Source organism: Cololabis saira, chromosome 13 (assembly GCF_033807715.1).
Source record: "Cololabis saira isolate AMF1-May2022 chromosome 13, fColSai1.1, whole genome shotgun sequence".
NCBI lineage: Eukaryota > Metazoa > Chordata > Actinopteri > Beloniformes > Belonidae > Cololabis > Cololabis saira.
Genome location: NC_084599.1, coordinates 46,881,408 through 46,905,196, shown reverse-complemented (window position 1 = coordinate 46,905,196; position 23,789 = coordinate 46,881,408). Strand labels below are relative to the sequence as shown.

Here is a 23,789-nt window from a genome sequence, read left to right as displayed (position 1 = left end):
AGACTGACTTTTTCCGGACAGAAAAACTTCAATGGAAGAAAAACCTGCAAAGTTTAAAGCAGAATTGAGCAGCACTTCCTGTCATGTTTAAGAGGAACAACCACTGAAAGTTCCTCCAGGACTTTTCTAAACCTCTGAAATGCCTTATATTTGAAAAAACATGAAGAAAAAGAAGAAACAAAACCTTCCAAATATGACCTGAGTAGCTCAGCTGGTAGAGCATCAGACTTTTAATCTGAGGGTCCAGGGTTCAAGTCCCTGTTCAGGTGGATTAACTGCTGACAGCTATTTCTGACTGTTAATTAATAACATGATCTTCCTCCTCCTATCTATCCATGTTCCTCCTCCTCTTCCTCAGGTGCAGCTCTGACTCATTCCAGGATCAGTTCAGTTGCGTCTCAGTGGGTTTTGTTCAGACTGCAGAATCTTCATCTTCAACTCTTTGGACTGTTTGAACAAACTGTAAGTTTGAACTTTGTCTTCAGGAACTTTTCTTTTTTAATGGATTTATTTTTGATCTGTTGTAGCCGTTTTGCATGAATGTGATTTATGTTTAATAAGATTAATACGTTTTGTAAGACTTTGGTTTTATATTTGTTCTAACCAGTGACTGGTCACAAAGCAGAATATTGCATTTCTATTGGCTGCTGTATGTAGAATAAATATACGGTAACTCAGTGAAAGTTTACAAGTCACTGGACCTTTGAGCTACACAGTCTTTATACCAGCATACTTTATTTTATTTATAAAAGTTAAGGATTTGGTTCTGTATTTTGTATGATTTTTCAGTTTTTGAAGTAAACATAGAAAATAACTTTGCGTTAAGACCTTTCCTTTCCGTCATCGGTTTGCTGCGTGTAAAAACCTTTCTGGTCCAGAGCTGGTGAGGCAGCTGCTGCTGCACAGATCAGAGACACGGTGATGATCAATGATCATTAGTTTTCTTCATCAATCAAACTGTGAGGTGTTTTTATTTCCTGGAATGAAGCTGTCGTCTCCAGCATTAAAGTCAGTTTGGTTCCTGGAAGAAGTTGTTCTTTAGTGTTCTTGTAACTACTGAAGACGGCATATCTTCATCCAGAAGTCTTGGTGACTGAACTTCCAATAGCATCAATGTTGACACAGAAGCTCCCAGAGGTTCATGCAGACAGGTCAGAAACAACAGGCTGATTAACTGAAACATTTTACTGAGAGACATGAAATAAGTTTCTCCTCCAGGTCATAAGAACTTCTTAATCAAGACACACCCAGCACTCTGGACTCTGGACTCTGTCAATCATCACACCTCATATCACATTTATTACTCGTTTGTACTGGATACAGCATGTTTATATCTCCTCATCTTTGCACATTGAACTCTGCAGATAAAAATATGAGCTTCTTCACTTCTACAGTAACAAGATTTTCAAGTTTCTGTAGTAAAAACTCTGTTCACAGAATCACATCATTGTTGTTTCACACTTGTTCCAGCTAGTTAGAGCATGCTAGTCCTGCTGGACTGGATTGGTGGAGGACAGGCTGATTACTTTGAGAACCTTTCCAACATTTTTAAGATAGAAAAATAAAAATAGTGCCAAGTGACCTCAACTGCTCAGTAGAAGCAAAATAATAAAACTCTAGAGGAAGCAACCAGAGCAGGATCAGCTGGTCTGTGAGCAGCACCAGTGATGTGTGTTTCCTCTGCAGGTGAAGGTGTGTGTGTGAGCTTATGTGTGTTTCCTCTGCAGATGAAGGCGTGTGTGTGAGCTGATGTGGACGTGAATTCAGCAGAATGGACCAGTGTGAGGACGGAGAGGACGGAGTCCCTCCCTCTAAAACCTCTCTGTGTGGGGGACATGAGAGTCGGAGCAAAGCTCAGAGGTGAGATGAGAATCTCTAACTGTCCCTGACTCTTCTGCATGTCCGAGCTCAAGACTCACATCACCAAACATCATTATTACAGGAATCAACCTGGACCCGGAGCCGGTCCCAGATCTGAACCCAGCTGTATGTCCTTGAAGAGCAACCGATTAAAAGACTTGGTAAACTTCTTTGAAGGAGACCAAGGTTCTGCTGGAAAGAGGTGAGTGTATCCAAACGCTGCCAATGATTTATGTTTAATACTTTTTGAATAGACTCAATATTTGTATCTGTATAACTTCTTTTTCATATAATAGAATATGTACATTTAACTTTTATCTTCTATCAGGATCCATCAGAAAGGAGAATCTCTTGAACCTGGACCCAGCTGTTTGTCCTTGAAGAGCGACCGGTCAAAGGGCTGGATCGCTAACTTTAAAGGAGACCAACGTTCTCCTTCAGAGAGGTGAGATGTATTTAAACACATTAAATGTATTTAAATCAGTCCTCATGTTGGGAAATGTCCACATGTTTCTTCCTGAGTAGATGGTGTAGTCCTGGACCCCTGTGGTCCTCCATCACCTGATGGTGATCTGAGCTTCCTCCTCATAGATCTTCATCTCCTGTCAGGAGCTTTTTCCTCTGGTCGACACATCTGGAGGTCTCACCTTCCAGAGGACTGATCCTGATGATGGTCCAGAGTTCCTCTTACTGATCCTGGTGATGATCCAGAGTTCCTCTTACTGATCCTGATGATGATCCAGAGGTCCTCTTACTGGTCCTGATGATGATCCAGAGTTCCTCTTACTGATCCTGATGATGGTCCAGAGTTCCTCTTACTGATGATGGTCCAGAGTTCCTCTTACTGATAATGGTCCAGAGTTCCTCTTACTGGTCCTGATGATGGTCCAGAGTTCCTCTTACTGATCCTGATAATGATCCAGAGTTCCTCTTACTGATGATGGTCCAGAGTTCCTCTTACTGATGATGATCCAGAGTTCCTCTTACTGATCCTGATGATGATCCAGAGTTCCTCTTACTGATCCTGATGATGGTCCAGAGTTCCTCTTACTGATGATGGTCCAGAGTTCCTCTTACTGATCCTGATGATGGTCCAGAGTTCCTCTTACTGATCCTGATGATGGTCCAGAGTTCCTCTTACTGATCCTGATGATGATCCAGAGTTCCTCTTACTGGTCCTGATGATGGTCCAGAGTTCCTCTTACTGATCCTGATGATGGTCCAGAGTTCCTCTTACTGGTCCTGATGATGGTCCAGAGTTCCTCTTACTGATCCTGATGATGATCCAGAGTTCCTCTTACTGATGATGGTCCAGAGTTCCTCTTACTGATGATGGTCCAGAGTTCCTCTTACTGATCCTGATGGTCCAGAGTTCCTCTTACTGATGATGGTCCAGAGTTCCTCTTACTGATGATGGTCCAGAGTTCCTCTTACTGGTCCTGATGATGGTCCAGAGTTCCTCTTACTGGTCCTGATGATGGTCCAGAGTTCCTCTTACTGATGATGGTCCAGAGTTCCTCTTACTGATGATGGTCCAGAGTTCCTCTTACTGATCCTGATGATGGTCCAGAGTTCCTCTTACTGGTCCTGATGATGGTCCAGAGTTCCTCTTACTGATCCTGATGATGGTCCAGAGTTCCTCTTACTGGTCCTGATGATGGTCCAGAGTTCCTCTTACTGGTCCTGATGATGGTCCAGAGTTCCTCTTACTGATCCTGATGATGGTCCAGAGTTCCTCTTACTGATGATGGTCCAGAGTTCCTCTTACTGGTCCTGATGATGGTCCAGAGTTCCTCTTACTGATCCTGATGATGGTCCAGAGTTCCTCTTACTGATCCTGATGATGGTCCAGAGTTCCTCTTACTGATGATGGTCCAGAGTTCCTCTTACGGATGATGGTCCAGAGTTCCTCTTACTGATGATGGTCCAGAGTTCCTCTTACTGATCCTGATGATGGTCCAGAGTTCCTCTTACTGATCCTGGTGATGGTCCAGAGTTCCTCTTACTGATGATGGTCCAGAGTTCCTCTTACTGATGATGGCCCAGAGTTCCTCTTACTGATGATGGTCCAGAGTTCCTCTTACTGGTCCTGATGATGGTCCAGAGTTCCTCAGCTGCTTCATGTCTCCATCAGTTGTCTGTTTTCTTGATCTCTAACGTTTCTTGGAGCAGAACTGGATATTGTGAACGTGTGAATGAGCAGAGCTCTCACTGAGGTCACATGTTCTCGTTGGATCAGCAGGACTAGTCAACCTTCACCACCACCAGTCCTCTGATGGACTGTCCTCATCCCAACAGGACTTCATGGACCTTCAGCTGCTGTTTGTCTCTGTGAGGACAGACATGATGTGAGCTAATTCTTCCTTGTTCCTCCACAGAGTGGACCAGCAGATCTCAGAGTCCCCCAGTGGTCCGTCTGTCCAGCAGCATCAGACCCAGCTGGACTCCGTCTTTCAGGTCTGTCCATGAACAACAACTGTCTCCACCTGTCCTGATGTCCATCTGCATGCTGGTCTCTGGAGACCAGTGGACTGTCAGTCTGTCCATCATGGACCTGATGTTTGTCTCCATGCTGGTCTCTGGAGACCAGTGGACTGTCAGTCTGTCCATCATGGACCTGATGTTTGTCTCCATGCTGGTCTCTGGAGACCAGTGGACTGTCAGTCTGTCCATCATGGACCTGATGTTTGTCTCCATGCTGGTCTCTGGAGACCAGTGGACTGTCTGTCTGACCATCATGGACCTGATGTTTGTCTCCATGCTGGTCTCTGGAGACCAGTGGACTGTCAGTCTGTCCATCATGGACCTGATGTTTGTCTCCATGCTGGTCTTTGGAGACCAGTGGACTGTCAGTCTGTCCATCATGGACCTGATGTTTGTCTCCATGCTGGTCTCTGGAGACCAGTGGACTGTCAGTCTGTCCATCATGGACCTGATGTTTGTCTCCATGCTGGTCTCTGGAGACCAGTGGACTGTCAGTCTGTCCATCATGACCTGATGTTTGTCTCCATGCTGGTCTCTGGAGACCAGTGGACTGTCAGTCTGTCCATCATGGACCTGATGTTTGTTTCCATGCTGGTCTCTGTCAGTCTGTCCATCATGGACCTGATGTTTGTCTCCATGGTTTCAGTCTGGTTGTGTCCTTCATGTGGTCTTCTGTTCCAGCTGCTGGAGGACGACATTGTCCTGTTTGTGAAGGACGAGCTGAAGAAGATCCAGAGGGGTCTGAGTCCAGATTACCCAGAATCCTTAGAGCATGTGTTGCAGGGTGAGGGTGAAGAGCAGAGGAGCAGAGAGGCGTTTGTGAAGATCACAGTGAACTTCCTGAGGAGAATGAAGCAGGAGGAGCTGGCTGAGCGTCTGCAGAGCAGTAAGAGGATTTCTCTGAGCATTAAAGCTGCTGGATAAATTACACACAACATTCACAGATCAGTCACAACATTAAACCCACTGAAAGATGTTGTTCCCACAATGTTCTGCTGGAATCAGATCTGCATTCTTGATCCACATGAAGGTTGTTTTGACCGTTGACACCCAGCTAAACATTTCTGCAGACCAGTCACCCCCACATGGTCCCAGCACCCCCAGTAGCACCTCCCTGTACAGGACAGCAGTGGACCTCAATAAATATGTTTAACCAACCAACACCACAAGATAACTGGAATATTGTAGTCCTGGTTTTCCTCTTCCAGGAATCCTGCTGAATTCAAGATTGTCTTGATGGTTCTACAGATTATTGGATCAGATCTCTTCTGGTGTTTTCCAATCCTAAACCTGGAAAACTTCACAGACACCACAACAATAACAAGAACACAACAACCCACAAACCCACAACCCACCAGGGCTGTACTGCTAACATCCTGGTACTAGAAACTCCAGGACTCCAGATGTTCTTGTCACTTCCACGTCCTGAATGTTCAGAGGTGTTTTGGTGGTAAAAGTGATTCTACTCAGTATTGTACAGCTCATCGTAACGTTAGAGTTGATCAGTGTCGGTTCACATCCTGATTCTTTAGGAGAATGAAGTTGAACTTTACACTAATTGGTTTCTTTTTTCCACTTTTATTAAGGTACTTTTGAAGTTTGTAAAAAGCGGCTTAAGTCTAAGCTGAAGGAGAAGTACCAGTGTGTTTCTGAGGGGATTGCTAAAGCAGGAAACCCAACCCTTCTGGAGCAGATCTACACGGAGCTCTACATCACAGAGGGAGGGACCGGAGAGGTCAACGATGAACATGAAGTCAGACAGATTGAAGCAGCTTCCAGGAAACCACACAGAGCAGAGACAACCATCAGACAGGAAGACGTCTTTAAACCCCCACCTGGAAGAGATGAACCAATCAGAACAGTGATGACGAAGGGAGTGGCCGGCATCGGGAAAACTGTCCTAACACAGAAGTTCAGTCTGGACTGGGCTGAAGGCAGAACCAACCAGGACATCCAGTTCCTGCTTCCATTCACCTTCAGAGAGCTGAATGTGCTGAGAGAGGAGAAGTTCAGCTTGGTGGAACTAATTCATCACTTCTTCTCTGAAACCAGAGAAATGTGCAGCTTTGAAGAGTTCCAGGTCGTGTTCATCTTTGACGGTCTGGATGAGAGTCGACTTCCTCTGGACTTCCACAACAATAAGGACCTGACTGATGTTACAGAGTCCACCTCAGTGGACGTGCTGCTGACAAACCTCATCAGGGGGAACCTGCTTCCTTCTGCTCGTCTCTGGATCACCACACGACCCGCAGCAGCCAATCAGATCCCTCCTGAGTGTGTCTCCATGGTGACGGAGGTCAGAGGGTTCACTAACCCACAGAAGGAGGAATACTTCAGGAAGAGGATCAGAGGAGAGGAGCAGACCAGCAGGATCATCTCCCACATCAAGACATCACGGAGCCTCCACATCATGTGCCACATCCCAGTCTTCTGCTGGATCACTGCTACGGTCCTGGAGAACGTCCTGGAGAACGTCCTGGGAACCAGAGAGGGAGGGAGGCTGCCCAAGACCCTGACTGAGATGTACATCCACTTCCTGGTGGTCCAGGCCAAACTGAAGAAGGTCAAGTATGACGGAGGAACTGTGATGGATCCACACTGGAGTCCAGAGAGCAGGAAGATGGTGGAGTCTCTGGGAAAACTGGCTTTTGAGCAGCTGCAGAAAGGAAACCTGATCTTCTATGAACGAGACCTGAGAGAGTGTTGCATCGATGTCAGAGAGGCTTCAGTGTACTCAGGAGTGTTCACCCAGATCTTTAGAGAGGAGAGCAGCCTGTACGAGAACCAGGTCTTCTGCTTCATCCATCTGAGTGTCCAGGAGTTTCTGGCTGCTCTTCATGTCCATCAGACCTTCATCAACTCTGGAGTCAACCTGCTGGGGGAACAGAATAACACAGAGACTGACCTCTACCAGAGTGCTGTGGACAAGGCCTTACAGAGTCCCAACGGACACCTGGACTTGTTCCTGCGCTTCCTCCTGGGTCTTTCACTGGAGACCAATCAGAACCTCCTACGAGGTCTGCTGGAACCAGAACAAAGAAGTTCACAGAACAATCAGGAAACAGTTAAATACATCAAGAAGAAGATCAGTGAGGATCTGTCTGCAGAGAGAAGCATCAACCTGTTCCACTGTCTGAATGAACTGAACGATCGGTCTCTGGTGGAGGAGGTCCAACAGTCCCTGAGGTCTGGACGTCTCTCCACAGATAAACTGTCTCCTGCTCAGTGGTCGGCTCTGGTCTTCATCTTACTGTCATCAGAAGATCTGGAGGTGTTTGACCTGAAGAAGTTCTCAGCTTCAGAGGAGGCTCTACGGAGGCTGCTGCCGGTGGTCAAAGCCTCCAAGAAAGCTGTGTAAGGACGAACACGGACACATCTGTTTTAGTTACAATCACATGTTCTTGGAGGAAACCAGTTAAATTCACTGTTCAACTAAGTTCAGGTTCATGTGGGACCAGTTCTCCTCAATGATTCATCTCAGGAAACTTTACATGCAGAGAAGAGAAATTTAGCGATAACTACGATCAATATTTATTGATTATTATTTGAAATAATCAGCATTAGTTAATATTATATAATTTATTTATTTGTTAAATGGCATAATCACCTTTTAAATGACCTCATGATCTCTCTTTAATCTCCTCTGCAGGTTGAGTGACTGTAACCTCTCAGAGGACATCTGTCCACTTCTGTCCTCAGTTCTCAGCTCTCAGTCCTCCAGTCTGACAGAACTGGACCTGAGCAACAACGACCTGCAGGGTTCTGGCCTGGAGCAGCTGTGTCCTGGACTGGAGAGTCCACACTGTCACCTGGAGTCTCTCAGGTCAGAATCCACCAAGTGTCCAACCGTTGACCTATAGAACTCTTTGGTTGTTTTATTAGATCCCTGTTAGCTGCTGACCTTTCACAGCAATTTCTCTGGGGTCTCATCAGAATCATCAGCTGAATTACAACATTATCATCAATTCAAATACATAAATATAATGTTCACATCTCAGAGACAACAGACACTAGGACACCTGCTCAAAGTACAAAAACTAACATCATTATAATCAGCACAATGGCATTATGACTATACATTCCCTCTATTTAAACTCAGGAATTACATGTTTTCATCACACTATCAAACAAGATATTAAGAAAAAAACAATCAATAGCTCATTTATCAACAGTGCATTTTATTCTCCCTGAGTAAACAGAAATTACTTGAGCTTCTTCTTAAAGCTTACCATATTATTATCTCCAATCCAAACCTCGCCAACATCGCTCTGGGATCCATTGTCTTCTTTTTTAAGTTACTTCTACATGGAGGCAACAGAAGACCACCTGCAGAGTTTGAGTTGTCTTGTTCATGAAGTGTTAAACAACATAAACTTTCCTAAATAACCCATTAATTTCTATTTAATCTCCTCTGCTTGGAATCCACCAAGTGTCCAACTGGTGACCGTTACAACTGTGGTTGATACTGAAGGATTGTTGATGTGTTTCTGCTGATCCTCTGACTTTTCCTTCAGCTCCATCATCAGGTGAACACGAGGACAGAGTCAGCTTTAGTCTCAGAGCAGTTCTCTCAGAGTCTCTGCATGTGTTTTGTGTGTCTGCAGGCTGTCAGGCTGTCTGATCTCAGAGGAAGGAAGTTCTTCTCTGGTCTCAGCTCTGACCTCCAACCCCTCCCACCTGAGAGAGCTGGACCTGAGCTACAACCATCCAGGACAGTCAGCAGGGAAGCTTCGGTCTATACTGGAGGATCCCCGCTGGAGACTGGATACTCTCAGGTAGGAGACTCAGGTAGGACACTCTCAGGTAGGACACACTCAGGTAGGACACTCTCAGGTAGGACACTCTCAGGTAGGACACACTCAGGTAGGACACTCAGGTAGGACACACTCAGGGTGGAAACTCTCAGGTAGGACACTCTCAGGTAGGAGACTCAGGTAGGACACACTCAGGTAGGACACTCTCAGGTAGGACACTCTCAGGTAGGACACTCAGGTAGGACACTCTCAGGTAGGACACACTCAGGTAGGACACTCTCAGGTAGGACACTCAGGTAGGACACTCTCAGGTAGGACACTCTCAGGTAGGACACTCTCAGGTAGGACACTCTCAGGTAGGACACACTCAGGTAGGACACTCTCAGGTAGGACAATCTCCGGTAGGACACTCTCAGGTAGGACACTCTCAGGTAGGACACTCTCTGGTAGGACACTCTCAGGTAGGACACTCTCAGGTAGGACACACTCAGGTAGGACACACTCAGGTAGGACACTCTCAGGTAGGACACACTCAGGTAGGACACTCTCAGGTAGGACACTCTCAGGTAGGACACACTCAGGTAGGACACTCTCAGGTAGGACACTCTCAGGTAGGACACACTCAGGTAGGACACACTCAGGTAGGACACTCTCAGGTAAGACACTCAGGTAGGACACTCTCAGGTAGGACACCCTCAGGTAGGACACTCAGGTAGGACACTCAGGTAGGACACACTCAGGTAGGACACTCTCAGGTAAGACACTCAGGTAGGACACTCTCAGGTAGGACACACTCAGGTAGGACACACTCAGGTAGGACACTCTCAGGTAGGACACACTCAGGTAGGACACACTCAGGTAGGACACTCAGGTAGGACACTCTCAGGTAGGACACTCTCAGGTAGGACACTCAGGTAGGACACTCTCAGGTAGGACACTCAGGTAGGACACTCTCAGGTAAGACACTCAGGTAGGACACACTCAGGTAGGACACGCTCAGGTAAGACACTCTCAGGTAGGACACTCTCAGGTAGGACACACTCAGGTAGGACACTCTCAGGTAAGACACTCAGGTAGGACACTCTCAGGTAGGGCACTCTCAGGTAGGACACTCTCAGGTAGGACACTCTCAGGTAGGACACACTCAGGTAGGACACTCTCAGGTAAGACACTCAGGTAGGACACTCTCAGGTAGGACACTCTCAGGTAGGACACTCAGGTAGGACAATCTCAGGTAGGACACACTCAGGTAGGACACTCAGGTAGGACACTCTCAGGTAGGACACTCTCAGGTAGGACACACTCAGGTAGGACACTCTCAGGTAGGACACTCAGGTAGGACACTCAGGTAGGACACTCTCAGGTAGGACACTCTCAGGTAGGACACTCTCAGGTAGGACACCCTCAGGTAGGACACACTCAGGTAGGACACTCGGGTAGGACACTCTCAGGTAGGACACTCAGGTAGGACACTCTCAGGTAGGACACACTCAGGTAGGACACACTCAGGTAGGACACTCGGGTAGGACACTCTCAGGTAGGACACTCAGGTAGGACACTCAGGTAGGACACACTCAGGTAGGACACTCTCAGGTAGGACACTCTCAGGTAGGACACACTCAGGTAGGACACTCTCAGGTAGGACACTCTCAGGTAGGACACACTCAGGTAGGACACTCGGGTAGGACACTCTCAGGTAGGACACACTCAGGTAGGACACTCTCATGTAGGACACTCTCAGGTAGGACTCTCAGGTAGGACACTCTCAGGTAGGACACTCAGGTAGGACACTCTCAGGTAGGACACTCAGGTAGGACACTCTCAGGTAGGACACACTCAGGTAGGACACTCTCAGGTAGGACACTCAGGTAGGACACTCTCAGGTAGGACACTCAGGTAGGACACACTCAGGTAGGACACTCTCAGGTAGGACACACTCTCAGGTAGGACAGTCTCAGGTAGGACACTCTCAGGTAGGACACTCAGGTAGGACACTCTCAGGTAGGACACAGTCAGGTAGGACACTCAGGTAGGACACTCAGGTAGGACACTCTCAGGTAGGACACACTCAGGTAGGACACTCTCAGGTAGGACACTCAGGTAGGACACTCTCAGGTAGGACACTCAGGTAGGACACTCTCAGGTAAAACACTCTCAGGTAGGACACTCTCAGGTAGGACACACTCAGGTAGGACACTCTCAGGTAGGACACTCAGGTAGGACACTCTCAGGTAGGACACACTCAGGTAGGACACTCTCAGGTAGGACACTCAGGTAGGACACACTCAGGTAGGACACTCTCAGGTAGGACACACTCTCAGGTAGGACACTCAGGTAGGACACTCTCAGGTAGGACACACTCAGGTAGGACACTCTCAGGTAGGACACTCTCAGGTAGGACACTCTCAGGTAGGACACTCTCAGGTAGGACACTCAGGTAGGACACTCTCAGGTAGGACACTCAGGTAGGACACTCTCAGGTAGGACACTCTCAGGTAGGACACTCAGGTAGGACACACTCAGGTAGGACACTCTCAGGTAGGACACTCTCAGGTAGGACACTCTCAGGTAGGACACTCTCAGGTAGGACACTCTCAGGTAGGACACACTCAGGTAGGACACACTCAGGTAGGACACTCAGGTAGGACACTCAGGTAGGACACACTCAGGTAGGACACTCTCAGGTAGGACACTCAGGTAGGACACTCTCAGGTAGGACACTCAGGTAGGACACTCTCAGGTAGGACACTCAGGTAGGACACTCTCAGGTAGGACACTCATGTAGGACACTCTCAGGTAGGACACTCTCAGGTAGGACACTCAGGTAGGACACTCTCAGGTAGGACACTCAGGTAGGACACTCTCAGGTAGGACACTCAGGTAGGACACTCTCAGGTAGGACACTCTCGGGTAGGACACACTCAGGTAGGACACTCTCAGGTAGGACACACTCAGGTAGGACACACTCAGGTAGGACACACTCAGGTAGGACACACTCAGGTAGGACACACTCAGGTAGGACACTCTCAGGTAGGACACTCTCAGGTAGGACACTCTCAGGTAGGACACTCTCAGGTATGACACTCTCAGGTAGGACACTCTCAGGTAGGACACTCTCAGGTAGGACACTCAGGTAGGACACTCTCAGGTAGGACACACTCAGGTAGGACACTCTCAGGTAGGACACTCTCAGGTAGGACACTCAGGTAGGACACTCTCAGGTAGGACACTCTCAGGTAGGACACTCTCAGGTAGGACACACTCAGGTAGGACACTCTCAGGTATGACACTCTCAGGTAGGACACACTCAGGTAGGACACTCTCAGGTAGGACACTCAGGTAGGACACTCTCAGGTAGGACACTCAGGTAGGACACACTCAGGTAGGACACTCAGGTAGGACACACTCAGGTAGGACACTCAGGTAGGACACTCTCAGGTAGGACACTCTCAGGTAGGACACTCAGGTAGGACACTCAGGTAGGACACTCAGGTAGGACACTCTCAGGTAGGACACTCTCAGGTAGGACACTCTCAGGTAGGACACTCTCAGGTAGGACACTCAGGTAGGACACTCTCAGGTAGGACACTCTCAGGTAGGACACTCTCAGGTAGGACACTCTCAGGTAGGACACTCAGGTAGGACACTCAGGTAGGACTCTCAGGTAGGACACGCTCAGGTAGGACACTCTCAGGTAGGACACTCTCAGGTAGGACACTCTCAGGTAGGACACGCTCAGGTAGGACACGCTCAGGTAGGACACTCTCAGGTAGGACACACTCAGGTAGGACACTCTCAGGTAGGACACTCTCAGGTAGGACACTCTCAGGTAGGACACTCTCAGGTAGGACACTCTCAGGTAGGACACTCAGGTAGGACACTCTCAGGTAGGACACTCAGGTAGGACACACTCAGGTAGGACACTCTCAGGTAGGACACTCAGGTAGGACACTCAGGTAGGACACTCAGGTAGGACACTCTCAGGTAGGACACGCTCAGGTAGGACACTCTCAGGTAGGACACTCTCAGGTAGGACACTCAGGTAGGACACTCTCAGGTAGGACACTCAGGTAGGACACACTCAGGTAGGACACTCTCAGGTAGGACACTCAGGTAGGACACACTCAGGTAGGACACTCAGGTAGGACACTCTCAGGTAGGACACTCTCAGGTAGGACACTCTCAGGTAGGACACTCAGGTAGGACACTCAGGTAGGACACTCAGGTAGGACACACTCAGGTAGGACACACTCAGGTAGGACACTCAGGTAGGACACTCAGGTAGGACACACTCAGGTAGGACACACTCAGGTAGGACACTCAGGTAGGACACTCTCAGGTAGGACACTCTCAGGTAGGACACACTCAGGTAGGACACTCTCAGGTAGGACACTCTCAGGTAGGACACTCTCAGGTAGGACACACTCAGGTAGGACACTCTCAGGTAGGACACACTCAGGTAGGACACTCTCAGGTAGGACACTCAGGTAGGACACTCTCAGGTAGGACACTCAGGTAGGACACTCAGGTAGGACACTCTCAGGTAGGACACTCTCAGGTAGGACACTCAGGTAGGACACTCAGGTAGGACACTCAGGTAGGACACTCTCAGGTAGGACACTCAGGTAGGACACTCAGGTAGGACACTCTCAGGTAGGACACTCTCAGGTAGGATCCTCTCAGGTAGGACACTCAGGTAGGACACTCTCAGGTAGGACACACTCAGGTAGGACACTCTCAGGTAGGACACACTCAGGTAGGACACTCAGGTAGGACACTCTCAGGTAAGACACACTCAGGTAGGACACTCTCAGGTAGGACACTCTCAGGTAGGACACTCTCAGGTAGGACACTCAGGTAGGACACTCTCAGGTAAGACACACTCAGGTAGGACACTCTCAGGTAGGACACTCTCAGGTAGGACACTCTCAGGTAGGACACTCTCAGGTAGGACACTCTCAGGTAAGACACACTCAGGTAGGACACTCTCAGGTAGGACACTCTCAGGTAGGACACTCTCAGGTAGGACACTCAGGTAGGACACTCTCAGGTAGGACACTCAGGTAGGACACCCTCAGGTAGGACACTCTCAGGTAGGACACTCTCAGGTAGGACATTCTCAGGTAGGACACACTCAGGTAGGACACACTCAGGTAGGACACACTCAGGTAGGACACACTCAGGTAGGACACACTCAGGTAGGACACTCTCAGGTAGGACACTCAGGTAGGACACCCTCAGGTAGGACACTCTCAGGTAGGACACTCTCAGGTAGGACATTCTCAGGTAGGATACTCTCAGGTAGGACACTCAGGTAGGACACTCTCAGGTAGGACACTCTCAGGTAGGACACTCTCAGGTAGGACACTCAGGTAGGACACTCAGGTAGGACACACTCAGGTAGGACACTCAGGTAGGACACTCAGGTAAGACACTCAGGTAGGACACACTCAGGTAGGACACTCAGGTAGGACACACACAGGTAGGACACTCTCAGGTAGGACACTCTCAGGTAGGACACTCTCAGGTAGGACACTCTCAGGTAGGACACTCAGGTAGGACACCCTCAGGTAGGACACTCTCAGGTAGGACACTCTCAGGTAGGACATTCTCAGGTAGGACACTCAGGTAGGACACTCTCAGGTAGGACACTCTCAGGTAGTACACTCAGGTAGGACACCCTCAGGTAGGACACTCTCAGGTAGGACACTCTCAGGTAGGACATTCTCAGGTAGGACACTCAGGTAGGACACTCTCAGGTAGGACACTCTCAGGTAGGACACTCTCAGGTAGGACACACTCAGGTAGGACACTCTCAGGTAGGACACTCTCAGGTAGGACACTCTCAGGTAGGACACACTCAGGTAGGACACTCTCAGGTAGGACACTCAGGTAGGACACTCTCAGGTAGGACACTCAGGTAGGACACACTCAGGAAGGACACACTCAGGTAGGACACTCAGGTAGGACACTCTCAGGTAGGACACTCTCAGGTAGGACACACTCATGTAGGACACTCTCAGGTAGGACACTCTCAGGTAGGACACTCTCAGGTAGGACACTCTCAGGTAGGACACTCAGGTAGGACACTCTCAGGTAGGACACTCTCAGGTAGGACACACTCATGTAGGACACTCTCAGGTAGGACACTCTCAGGTAGGACACTCTCAGGTAGGACACACTCAGGTAGGACACTCTCAGGTAGGACACTCAGGTAGGACACTCTCAGGTAGGACACTCTCAGGTAGGACACACTCATGTAGGACACACTCAGGTAGGACACTCTCAGGTAGGACACTCTCAGGTAGGACACTCTCAGGAAGGACACTCTCAGGTAGGACACTCAGGTAGGACACTCTCAGGTAGGACACTCTCAGGTAGGACACTCAGGTAGGACACTCAGGTAGGACACTCTCAGGTAGGACACTCAGGTAGGACACTCTCAGGTAGGACACTCTCAGGTAGGACACTCTCAGGTAGGACACACTCAGGTAGGACACTCTCAGGTAGGACACTCTCAGGAAGGACACTCTCAGGTAGGACACTCAGGTAGGACACTCTCAGGTAGGACACTCTCAGGTAGGACACTCAGGTAGGACACTCAGGTAGGACACTCAGGTAGGACACTCAGGTAGGACACTCTCAGGTAGGACACTCTCAGGTAGGACACTCTCAGGTAGGACACACTCAGGTAGGACACTCTCAGGTAGGACACTCTCAGGTAGGACACTCTCAGGTAGGACACTCTCAGGTAGGACACTCAGGTAGGACACTCTCAGGTAGGACACTCTCAGGTAGGACACACTCAGGTAGGACACTCTCAGGTAGGACACTCTCAGGTAGGACACTCTCAGGTAGGACACACTCAGGTAGGACACTCTCAGGTAGGACACACTCAGGTAGGACACTCTCAGGTAGGACACTCAGGTAGGACACTCTCAGGTAGGACACTCAGGTAGGACACTCAGGTAGGACACTCTCAGGTAGGACACTCTCAGGTAGGACACTCAGGTAGGACACTCAGGTAGGACACTCAGGTAGGACACTCTCAGGTAGGACACTCAGGTAGGACACTCAGGTAGGACACTCTCAGGTAGGACACTCTCAGGTAGGATCCTCTCAGGTAGGACACTCAGGTAGGACACTCTCAGGTAGGACACACTCAGGTAGGACACTCTCAGGTAGGACACACTCAGGTAGGACACTCAGGTAGGACACTCTCAGGTAAGACACACTCAGGTAGGACACTCTCAGGTAGGACACTCTCAGGTAGGACACTCTCAGGTAGGACACTCAGGTAGGACACTCTCAGGTAAGACACACTCAGGTAGGACACTCTCAGGTAGGACACTCTCAGGTAGGACACTCTCAGGTAGGACACTCTCAGGTAGGACACTCTCAGGTAAGACACACTCAGGTAGGACACTCTCAGGTAGGACACTCTCAGGTAGGACACTCTCAGGTAGGACACTCAGGTAGGACACTCTCAGGTAGGACACTCAGGTAGGACACCCTCAGGTAGGACACTCTCAGGTAGGACACTCTCAGGTAGGACATTCTCAGGTAGGACACACTCAGGTAGGACACACTCAGGTAGGACACACTCAGGTAGGACACACTCAGGTAGGACACACTCAGGTAGGACACTCTCAGGTAGGACACTCAGGTAGGACACCCTCAGGTAGGACACTCTCAGGTAGGACACTCTCAGGTAGGACATTCTCAGGTAGGATACTCTCAGGTAGGACACTCAGGTAGGACACTCTCAGGTAGGACACTCTCAGGTAGGACACTCTCAGGTAGGACACTCAGGTAGGACACTCAGGTAGGACACACTCAGGTAGGACACTCAGGTAGGACACTCAGGTAAGACACTCAGGTAGGACACACTCAGGTAGGACACTCAGGTAGGACACACACAGGTAGGACACTCTCAGGTAGGACACTCTCAGGTAGGACACTCTCAGGTAGGACACTCTCAGGTAGGACACTCAGGTAGGACACCCTCAGGTAGGACACTCTCAGGTAGGACACTCTCAGGTAGGACATTCTCAGGTAGGACACTCAGGTAGGACACTCTCAGGTAGGACACTCTCAGGTAGTACACTCAGGTAGGACACCCTCAGGTAGGACACTCTCAGGTAGGACACTCTCAGGTAGGACATTCTCAGGTAGGACACTCAGGTAGGACACTCTCAGGTAGGACACTCTCAGGTAGGACACTCTCAGGTAGGACACACTCAGGTAGGACACTCTCAGGTAGGACACTCTCAGGTAGGACACTCTCAGGTAGGACACACTCAGGTAGGACACTCTCAGGTAGGACACTCAGGTAGGACACTCTCAGGTAGGACACTCAGGTAGGACACACTCAGGAAGGACACACTCAGGTAGGACACTCAGGTAGGACACTCTCAGGTAGGACACTCTCAGGTAGGACACACTCATGTAGGACACTCTCAGGTAGGACACTCTCAGGTAGGACACTCTCAGGTAGGACACTCTCAGGTAGGACACTCAGGTAGGACACTCTCAGGTAGGACACTCTCAGGTAGGACACACTCATGTAGGACACTCTCAGGTAGGACACTCTCAGGTAGGACACTCTCAGGTAGGACACACTCAGGTAGGACACTCTCAGGTAGGACACTCAGGTAGGACACTCTCAGGTAGGACACTCTCAGGTAGGACACACTCATGTAGGACACACTCAGGTAGGACACTCTCAGGTAGGACACTCTCAGGTAGGACACTCTCAGGAAGGACACTCTCAGGTAGGACACTCAGGTAGGACACTCTCAGGTAGGACACTCTCAGGTAGGACACTCAGGTAGGACACTCAGGTAGGACACTCTCAGGTAGGACACTCAGGTAGGACACTCTCAGGTAGGACACTCTCAGGTAGGACACTCTCAGGTAGGACACACTCAGGTAGGACACTCTCAGGTAGGACACTCTCAGGAAGGACACTCTCAGGTAGGACACTCAGGTAGGACACTCTCAGGTAGGACACTCTCAGGTAGGACACTCAGGTAGGACACTCAGGTAGGACACTCAGGTAGGACACTCAGGTAGGACACTCTCAGGTAGGACACTCTCAGGTAGGACACTCTCAGGTAGGACACACTCAGGTAGGACACTCTCAGGTAGGACACTCTCAGGTAGGACACTCTCAGGTAGGACACTCTCAGGTAGGACACTCAGGTAGGACACCCTCAGGTAGGACACTCTCAGGTAGGACACACTCAGGTAGGACACTCTCAGGTAGGACAGTCTCAGGTAGGACACTCTCAGGTAGGACTCTCAGGTAGGACACTCAGGTAGGACAGTCTCATGTAGGACATTCTCAGGTAGGACACTCAGGTAGGACACACTCAGGTAGGACACTCTCAGGTAGGACACTCTCAGGTAGGACACACTCAGGTAGGACATTCTCAGGTAGGACACTCTCAGGTAGGACTCTCAGGTAGGACACTCAGGTAGGACAGTCTCAGGTAGGACATTCTCAGGTAGGACACTCAGGTAGGACACACTCAGGTAGGACACTCTCAGGTAGGACACTCTCAGGTAGGACACTCTCAGGTAGGACACTCTCAGGTAGGACACACAGGTAGGACACACTCAGGTAGGACACACAGGTAGGACACACTCAGGTAGGACACTCTCAGGTAGGACACTCTCAGGTAGGACACACTCAGGTAGGACTCTCAGGTAGGACACTCAGGTAGGACACTCTCAGGTAGGACACACTCAGGTAGGACACTCTCAGGTAGGACACTCAGGTAGGACACACTCAGGTAGGACACTCAGGTAGGACACACTCAGGTAGGACACTCTAAGGTAGGACACTCAGGTAGGACACACTCAGGTAGGACACTCAGGTAGGACACTCTCAGGTAGGACACTCTCAGGTAGGACACTCTCAGGTAGGACACACTCAGGTAGGACTCTCAGGTAGGACACTCAGGTAGGACACTCTCTGGTAGGACACTCTCAGGTAGGACACTCTCAGGTAGGACACACTCAGGTAGGACACTCTCAGGTAGGACACACTCAGGTAGGACACTCTCAGGTAGGACACTCTCAGGTAGGACACTCAGGTAGGACACTCAGGTAGGACACACTCAGGTAGGACACTCAGGTAGGACACACTCAGGTAGGACACTCTCAGGTAGGACACTCTCAGGTAGGACACTCTCAGGTAGGACACTCTCAGGTAGGACACTCTCAGGTAGGACACTCAGGTAGGACACACTCAGGTAGGACACTCTCAGGTAGGACACTCTCAGGTAGGACACTCAGGTAGGACACTCAGGTAGGACACACTCAGGTAGGACACTCAGGTAGGACACACTCAGGTAGGACACTCTCAGGTAGGACACTCTCAGGTAGGACACTCTCAGGTAGGACACTCTCAGGTAGGACACTCTCAGGTAGGACACTCTCAGGTAGGACACACTCAGGTAGGACACTCTCAGGTAGGACACTCTCAGGTAGGACACTCTCAGGTAGGACACACTCAGGTAGGACACTCAGGTAGGACACTCTCAGGTAGGACACTCAGGTAGGACACACTCAGGAAGGACACACTCAGGTAGGACACTCAGGTAGGACACTCTCAGGTAGGACACACTCATGTAGGACACTCTCAGGTAGGACACTCTCAGGTAGGACACTCTCAGGTAGGACACACTCAGGTAGGACACTCTCAGGTAGGACACTCAGGTAGGACACTCTCAGGTAGGACACTCAGGTAGGACACCCTCAGGTAGGACACTCTCAGGTAGGACACACTCAGGTAGGACACTCTCAGGTAGGACAGTCTCAGGTAGGACACTCTCAGGTAGGACAGTCTCAGGTAGGACATTCTCAGGTAGGACACTCAGGTAGGACACACTCAGGTAGGACACTCTCAGGTAGGACACACAGGTAGGACACACTCAGGTAGGACACACAGGTAGGACACACTCAGGTAGGACACTCTCAGGTAGGACACTCTCAGGTAGGACACACTCAGGTAGGACTCTCAGGTAGGACACTCAGGTAGGACACTCTCAGGTAGGACACTCTCAGGTAGGACACTCTCAGGTAGGACACACTCAGGTAGGACTCTCAGGTAGGACACTCAGGTAGGACACTCTCTGGTAGGACACTCTCAGGTAGGACACTCTCAGGTAGGACACACTCAGGTAGGACACTCTCAGGTAGGACACACTCAGGTAGGACACTCTCAGGTAGGACACTCTCAGGTAGGACACTCAGGTAGGACACTCAGGTAGGACACACTCAGGTAGGACACTCAGGTAGGACACACTCAGGTAGGACACTCTCAGGTAGGACACTCTCAGGTAGGACACTCTCAGGTAGGACACTCAGGTAGGACACACTCAGGTAGGACACTCTCAGGTAGGACACTCTCAGGTAGGACACACTCAGGTAGGACACTCTCAGGTAGGACACTCTCAGGTAGGACACTCTCAGGTAGGACACACTCAGGTAGGACACTCAGGTAGGACACTCTCAGGTAGGACACTCAGGTAGGACACACTCAGGAAGGACACACTCAGGTAGGACACTCAGGTAGGACACTCTCAGGTAGGACACACTCATGTAGGACACTCTCAGGTAGGACACTCTCAGGTAGGACACTCTCAGGTAGGACACACTCAGGTAGGACACTCTCAGGTAGGACACTCAGGTAGGACACTCTCAGGTAGGACACTCAGGTAGGACACCCTCAGGTAGGACACTCTCAGGTAGGACACACTCAGGTAGGACACTCTCAGGTAGGACAGTCTCAGGTAGGACACTCTCAGGTAGGACAGTCTCAGGTAGGACATTCTCAGGTAGGACACTCAGGTAGGACACACTCAGGTAGGACACTCTCAGGTAGGACACACAGGTAGGACACACTCAGGTAGGACACACAGGTAGGACACACTCAGGTAGGACACTCTCAGGTAGGACACTCTCAGGTAGGACACACTCAGGTAGGACTCTCAGGTAGGACACTCAGGTAGGACACTCTCAGGTAGGACACTCTCAGGTAGGACACTCTCAGGTAGGACACACTCAGGTAGGACTCTCAGGTAGGACACTCAGGTAGGACACTCTCTGGTAGGACACTCTCAGGTAGGACACTCTCAGGTAGGACACACTCAGGTAGGACACTCTCAGGTAGGACACACTCAGGTAGGACACTCTCAGGTAGGACACTCTCAGGTAGGACACTCAGGTAGGACACTCAGGTAGGACACACTCAGGTAGGACACTCAGGTAGGACACACTCAGGTAGGACACTCTCAGGTAGGACACTCTCAGGTAGGACACTCTCAGGTAGGACACTCAGGTAGGACACACTCAGGTAGGACACTCTCAGGTAGGACACTCTCAGGTAGGACACTCTCAGGTAGGACGGTGGGATGGTATTTAGAGGACCCTGGTCCTCTAAATACCATCCCTCCCCTGGTAGAGACTGATCTGGTCTGACCCTCCTCCTCCTTCCAGGGTGGAGCCTGCTGGACAACGGTTTCTGACACCAGGTCTGAGGAAGTGTAAGTGTGTTTTTATTCAACCATCTTCACTCATTCATGAGTCCATCAGTGATCAATAACTGATCAATAATAACTGCAGCTGCTTGTTTGTTCTCTCCATCAGATTCCTGTCAACTCACCGTCGACACAAACACAGTCAACAACCAGATCAAACTGTCTGACAACAACAGGAAGATGATGTGTGTGGAGGAGGATCAGTCGTATCCTGATCATCCAGACAGGTTTAGTTACTGGGAGCAGCTGCTGTGTAGAGAAGTTCTGACGGGTCGCTGTTACTGGGAGTTCCAGAGGAGAGGAGGAGTTTATGTATCAGTGAGTTACAGAAGAATCAGCAGGAAAGGAAACTCTGCTGACTGTGTGTTTGGATGGAACGATCATTCCTGGAGTCTGGACTGTTCTGGTGACGGTCACCGGTACTCTGTCCGTCACAATAACACAGTAACACCTTCCTCCTCCTCTTCCTCAGTCTCTGACAGAGCAGCAGTGTACGTGGACGTTCCTGCTGGAACTCTGTCCTTCTACAGCGTCTCCTCTGACGGACTGATCCACATCCACACCTTCAACACCACGTTCACTGAACCTCTCTGTCCCGGGTTCGGGTTGGCTTCTGGTTCTGGTTCTGGTTGTTCAGTGTCTCTGTGTTGAGTTCAGTCTCCAGAGTCTCCTCCTGTCAGAGAAACTGTCTCTGTTGGACAGATAGTTGAGTCTGTACATGTCTGTCTCTGTCTCCACCAGAACACCTGAATCACACGTTGGTGAAACTGTTCTGAATGATTCCTTGGAAACTTCTTCCTCTTCCGGTCCTTTAAAGGTGAAGCTGCCGTTATTCCAGGATCCACATGTTGTTCTTCCGTCTGTTTCCAGTCAGAGCTTCACGGTGAACAGCAGCGTGTTGTTTCTCTGCAGCTCAGTTCAGCTCAGATCCTTCACTTCATGTTCAGCTGCAGGTAGTTTGCTGCACATGTGACCAACTGTGATGTCAGAGAGGAATCACTGAGCTGCAATCAGCCCAGATGAAGTTACAACCTGCTGTCAGATCTGAGCACAAGGTTGCTGTGCAGCCAGGGTTCATCCTGCTCTTTATTCTCACCACTTCCTGTTCCAGCCAGGACGTCACTACTGGACTGTCAGGGTTCATCCTGCTCTTTATTCTCACCACTTCCCAATATTTGATATTCACTCATTAAAAGTGCTGCCTCAACATCTCCTCACAATAATTATCAAATTGATTTATCATGCTAGGAAACATATTTCAGCATCAAACATCTTTTTTATTCTTAATCCATTTAGTTTGTTCCAATTTTCAAAAGATCACTTATGTAACATTTTAGTACCAAATCATGAACATCTTGAAATCAAGTCCCATTTAAAGGAAACTCAACCACCATAACACTTTTAGCAAATCATGAAGTCCCACATCTGTAGAAATGATCAGGTATAAAAATAATCAGAACTTCCAATCCCCCACATTTGTACTAATAATCAAATATGTAACACTGGTCTGAAGGTTTTCCTGACAGAGTGGTTGATTTAAGAACATCCAGCCACCAGGGGGGGCTGCTGCTCTCCGTCCCGCTGAGTGCTGCTTATCGTGGTAGAAGAAGAGAGACAACGATAAGAAGCTGATGATGCTGATGAAGCTGTTATATTACTTTGTGTCATGAATCTGATGTTTGTGGTTCAGTGTGCGTCCAGAGAAACGTGAGTTATATTGTTGTTTATTGGAAGCACTTCTTTGTTGTTATATTTTATAATTCCGCTGGTGAGTATTTCCAGCAGTGTTATTTACTTCGCTAATCGTTCAAAAGTCATTAGTTATGTTATCTGAATGTCACTGACTGTTTTGGTGACGGTCGGTACCGGCTCCTTCACAATACAAGAGGAACATCTTCCTCCTAGTTATGTTATCTGAATGTCACTGACTGTTTTCTTTGTTGTCACTTAAATGTGATAGTATGCATATTATCTCTGTTTATGATGTTCATGCTAATAACATTATTATTTGGATTGTGTGCTATGGTGAAACATACGTTTATGGCTGTTTATGGATTTATATTATTCTTTGGTTTGTTCCAGAACCACACACACCCACCACATCTCTAAGTTCACTCTCTAGACTGGATTAAAGCACTGTAAA

The 23,789-nt window shown here is 49.3% G+C and overlaps 1 protein-coding gene and 1 non-coding gene across 2 annotated transcripts; both read left to right on the top strand.

The window, feature by feature from the left end:
- Positions 1 to 196: 196 nt before the first annotated feature.
- Positions 197 to 269, top strand: trnak-uuu (transfer RNA lysine (anticodon UUU)). The gene has a single exon. It is a non-coding gene; the product is annotated as a tRNA-Lys (tRNA).
- Positions 270 to 371: 102 nt separating this feature from the next.
- On the top strand, positions 372 to 23,779 carry LOC133458726 (NACHT, LRR and PYD domains-containing protein 5-like). Its single transcript, XM_061738929.1, has 11 exons — positions 372 to 462; positions 1,728 to 1,860; positions 1,943 to 2,062; positions 2,189 to 2,305; positions 4,239 to 4,317; positions 5,026 to 5,230; positions 5,931 to 7,698; positions 7,994 to 8,167; positions 8,949 to 9,119; positions 21,606 to 21,652; positions 21,756 to 23,779. The coding sequence occupies exons 2-11, from the start codon at positions 1,772 to 1,774 to the stop codon at positions 22,295 to 22,297; spliced, it is 3,312 nt and encodes a 1,103-aa protein (XP_061594913.1). The 5' UTR covers positions 372 to 462; positions 1,728 to 1,771; the 3' UTR covers positions 22,298 to 23,779.
- The last annotated feature ends 10 nt before the right edge of the window (positions 23,780 to 23,789 follow it).

What these genes read in the sequence shown, in the direction of transcription:
- LOC133458726 (XM_061738929.1), top strand. Translation starts at nt 1,772, where the DNA reads ATGGACCAGTGTGAGGACGGAGAGGACGGAGTCCCTCCCTCTAAAACC. An exon ending in AGCTGGACTCCGTCTTTCAG is followed by an intron (nt 4,318 to 5,025) that starts GTCTGTCCATGA and finishes CTTCTGTTCCAG; the next exon opens with CTGCTGGAGGACGACATTGT. An exon ending in GACACCAGGTCTGAGGAAGT is followed by an intron (nt 21,653 to 21,755) that starts GTAAGTGTGTTT and finishes TCTCTCCATCAG; the next exon opens with ATTCCTGTCAACTCACCGTC.